The sequence below is a fragment of the Dreissena polymorpha genome, chromosome 10 (genome assembly GCF_020536995.1).
Source record: "Dreissena polymorpha isolate Duluth1 chromosome 10, UMN_Dpol_1.0, whole genome shotgun sequence".
Lineage (NCBI taxonomy): Eukaryota > Metazoa > Mollusca > Bivalvia > Myida > Dreissenidae > Dreissena > Dreissena polymorpha.
Genome location: NC_068364.1, coordinates 16,957,509 through 16,962,127, shown reverse-complemented (window position 1 = coordinate 16,962,127; position 4,619 = coordinate 16,957,509). Strand labels below are relative to the sequence as shown.

The 4,619-nt window shown below is 43.5% G+C and overlaps 1 protein-coding gene across 1 annotated transcript; it reads right to left on the bottom strand.

Annotated features, from left to right (window-relative positions):
• Positions 1–1,457: 1,457 nt before the first annotated feature.
• On the bottom strand, positions 1,458–3,764 carry LOC127848050 (uncharacterized). Its single transcript, XM_052380334.1, has 2 exons — positions 3,459–3,764; positions 1,458–3,374 (listed from the first exon to the last, which is right to left on the bottom strand). The coding sequence occupies exons 1-2, from the start codon at positions 3,762–3,764 to the stop codon at positions 1,458–1,460; spliced, it is 2,223 nt and encodes a 740-aa protein (XP_052236294.1).
• Between the last annotated feature and the right edge of the window lie 855 nt (positions 3,765–4,619).

The window sequence follows — 4,619 nt, the reverse complement described above, 5'->3', positions numbered from 1 at the left end:
TAAGTTAATTGTTGTGCAATTCTTAGAAACTAACTGTGCTACAGTGTCACTGAAAGTGCTAAACACGCTAAAAACGCACTCCGCATGAATTGCCATGCTCAACGTTTTGGGGGAGAACTCTTGTTTCCCCCGACAAAGGGTGGAATAGCGAGGGAGACCCCATGAACGCGCTTACGCTAGAGTAAATCATTCTTCTGCCAACATCTAATCGCCAGGGTTTAGCCTATTATTAAACCCGTATTGCGCAATTAGTGCCTTGTCTGACACACGTACGTTCCATGAGCAAAACATTAAGTTCCAGTCACAGTACCATGAAGTGCGAGGCCAATTAGGAACTTTGCAGTGGTGTAGTGTTTATAGTTAGAGCAGTCCCTGCTAGAGCATTCACCTTGGTAGGGGTTACCTGAAACCTCGAAGCTAAGTATTTACTATTTGTTCATTTTGGTTTCAGGTTAATCAAAACCAGAAGAAGAATGTCACCAGCGCATAACTTCCCCAAAATATTCAATAGTATTCAATGTCAGACACACAAATGATACGATCCATCTAAGCATCACATATCAATCCCGTAAAGATCAAAATTGAGAAACTGGTTCAGAGTTTATACCTGAAATATAGTAGGCCTGTGTATGTATACAATGGGTAATGACTAAGGAGTTAAGCATCGAACAACTTTCTCTATCAAAGCACAAACTGATTCTGACATTTTATTTGCGTACAGTGAAAATAATAGGGGTAGAACATACATTGTTGAATTCGCTTACATTTTAATGAGTAATTGTGATAAACTTATGTAGTTTACGGACAGTTGGGTATTTTTAGTTCAAAGCTAACTCAACGTAAGATCAAGGAGAGTCGTCATTATCTTGCTACGAAGAAAGAACAAAAGCCATCTTTTTACAGCATTTTCAAACCGGCCAATGGCAGCTGGTGTCTGCTTCAAAACTGGTGAGATGTTGAACCGACATAATCTGGATGGTGTGCATCTGTGGATTGCTGACCTGATTAACACAGATGCCAAATTATAATCAGTTATATTTAATCCATTGTAATCTTTCTATGCGTTACTATTTCCAAAGTAAATAAACCATTTGTACTTAACATTGACTCATAACAGCTAGGTCTACATGTTGCTCAAATAGTGTTGTTTCATATTAATTGTATTAGCCAGATTGTTAACCATAAAACGTGCGTCACTGTGAGGTTTTGCTAACGTTTAGGTTTTACCAAAATTATACAACGTATCCCTTAAAAAAGATTAAACTTCTTCCTTTTTTATAATTATTATTTTTATAGACGTAGCTTGCACTTAACGAAGGCTGCAATGTGTGTAATACAGTGGTGTCACTGCATCAGTCACCAACATCATCAGCCAGGATCCACCCATCAACAAGTGTTTCGACCCTTTAATCCTGGTACACTCTCCGGGTGGTGGGTCCGCAGTGGTGATCAGTCCACTACGTGTTGGTGACTGGCTTCCAGCTCCTCTCATCTCTTCGAGACCAAAGCCAACTGGATGCCATTTCAGCTGATTGTTCTAGTCTTCCCACAGCAGTCCTTCTCTCATGGCCGTTGAGTCCCATGGCGCCCAACATCTTCCATAGTGAATTGGCTGGGAAACCCCTTGCTCCTATTTCAACAGGGAACAGCCAGGTTCTCCATCCTTGTTGTCTGCATTGGTCCATGAGATCAGAGTACTTGGTTTTCTTCCTTTCATAGGCTTCTTCACACCTTGTTTCCCATGGGATTGTCAATTCAATCATCACCAGGTGCTTTGCAGTGTTGGACCAGATGACAATGTCGGGTCTGAGATTGGTTTGTATTACCTCCGGAAAGACAAGCTTTTTCTGTAGGTCAGCAGCCATATTCAAATTGTCAGCTTCGTCAAGTACTGAAGATTTTGTTCTTTTGCCTTTAGGTGCTGACTGGCCCTCCTTGACAAAGTGGATGGTTTTGGGCTGTGGCTGTTTTCTCTTCTTCATTCGCTGTCTTTCAAGAATGTCTGCCATATCTCGAAGCACTTGGTCATGGCGCCATCTATATCTGCCTTGCGTGAGTGCTGTGCTGCATGCCGATAGTATGTGCTCCATGCTTCCAGTTCTGTTACACAGTTGACATGATGGGCTGTCTTGTATTCCCCATCTGTGTAGGTTAGCTGGTGAGTGTAGCAGATCATATACCGACCGCAGTAAGAAGCTGATTCGCAAAGGCTCATACTTCGAGATCTGGTCCCATGTCATCATCCTTGGTGTGGTGTCCCATTTTGTCCATGTGGCTACTGCTCTAGATCTTCTCTCGTCTTCTTCCATCTTCCGCACTTCATCTACTACCATTTTCCTTTTTTCCCCACTGGCTGCTTGGCTCCATCTAGGACATGTTGAGATTCCAAGACCTTGGCGCCCGCTAGTGGTTGTTCCAACAATGTCTTTCTGCCTAAGTATACTTTCTGCCTGTGTCACTGCCTGGCTGGCTGACCACTTTCTCCCTGTTCTTGTCTCTATGCCAGCTTTCCTGATCTTATCATCTCGGGATTCTTTCAGAGTTACCACCAGCCTTGCCTTTGATGCCTTGAACTCCTCCACTAATGATGAGAGCGGGAGTTGTAACTGATTGGATCTTCCATAAAGACCTATGTTTGTAAAGCTTGGTGGTACCCCTAACCATCTTCGAAGATGCCTGCTTATGGTTCTTTCTAGGCCCTCCACTGTTGATGTTGCTATCTCATACAACATAAGGGGCCACATCAGGCGAGGTAGTAGTCCGTGTTGAAACAACAAGGCCTTGAATTTTCCTGGTAGCCAAGACCTGTCTATTTGTTTCAACCCTTCATTTAGCTGGCCTTTGATGCGCTTTACATTATTTGTATCGTTGAGGCTGGCATCATACCACTTGCCCAGGCACTTGATTGGACTATCCATGATAGATGGTATGTCTTCTCCCTGTACCTGGAGGTTGAACTTATTGGTTGACTGGCCTTTCTTGATAATAAGGCTTCTGGATTTCTTTGGCTTGAATTTCATTCTTGCCCAAGATGTTGTACTCTCAAGAGCTGAGAGGACCCATCTAGCCTGCACATGTGTCTGGGTTGTTATAGTCAAGTCATCCATGAAGCTCCTGTTGCTTGGTAGGTAGATCCCTGACGAAGTTTTTGGTCCACGGGTTTCCTTCTTGGCAGCATTCAGGATGAGGTTCATGCCCATGACAAATAGGACAACGGAAACGGTGCAGCCAGTAATGATTCCCTTCTCAAGCCTCTGCCACTCTGTTATCTTCTCTCTCACTGAGAAGCGCAGCTGAATGTTGTCTAGGTACCCAAGGACAATCTTCTGTACATGTGCTGGTATGTGATAGTGATCCAGCGCTCTTCGTATTAGCTGGTGTGGTATGGAGCCGTATGCATTGGCTAGGTCTAGCCATACTACTGTCAAATCCTATTGGTTAACTTTCGCTTCACGTACCAGCTGGCTTAAAGCGCTTGTGTGCTCTACGCAGCCAGAAAATCCAGGCACACCTCCTTTTTGGATTGAAGTATCCACATATTTGTTAGCAGTAAGGTATGTGGTCAGTCTTCTAGCGAGAACAGCAAAGACGATCTTGCCTTCCACATTTAAAAGTGATATTGTCCTGAACTGGCTAATGTTGTGCGAGTTTGTTTCCTTAGGAACAAATAGGCCTTCTGCTTTCTGCCAGCACTCGGTTACCTGTCCTTTTCTCCATACCACCTTAATTAGGCGCCAAAGGCGACGAAGCAGTCTTGGGCACATCTTGTAGACCTTATATGCTATTCCATTAGGTCCTGGGGCAGAGCCAGCTCAAGCTTTCTTCACTACATCTTTCACCTCAGCCAGGGTTGGTTCTTTACTGTCAAGTGCTATAGTTGGAGCTGGTTCAGGCATGATGTGTGCACATGGGCCCAAAGGGTCATCTCTTCTGGTGTCCGAGTGTGTATCCCTCAGGTGGGTCTGTATCTCCTCCATTGAACTGTTGAGGATGCCTGATTTCTCCTTGTCTAGCAACTTTTTGGAGAACTTGTATGGATTGGCTATAAATGCAGTCCTTTGTTGAGCTCTCTTTCGTCTGTTCTTTCTTGCTGTCTCTGCTTTTCTGAGTTCCCTCAATTGCTTTCTCTGCAAGTCTCGTAGCTCTTGCAATCCAAGAACATACTTGCACTTAAAAACTAAACATTCAATATAAATCGACAGTTAAGTAGGGGTTATAGCCTGTTGGGATAAGCAGAAACTCAGAAAAACATATTAAATGAATGTAAGTATATCAAACATAATGTTAATTGTATAAACCTGTGTGACAGAATAGTGATTTTCGCATATATGGGAATCAAGTAGCACGCGCACTTTGTTTTACAATGTAATCACATATCGATTATGTTAACAGACCATGACGCGCCCACGTTATTGTCGCGTTTATACTTAGCCGCCAATATATGCGACACGCCAGTACATAATCCCGGCGTATGCATATAAGTGAGGGCTTCTTAATAACGGCCGATATGGGACTTGAGACCATGACCCCTCCCCCCCCCGAGGCCCCAAGTCACTCACAAACTGACGGATTGATTTGGTTATTAAAAGTGTTGCTATACTTAAAATCAAATACGAAAG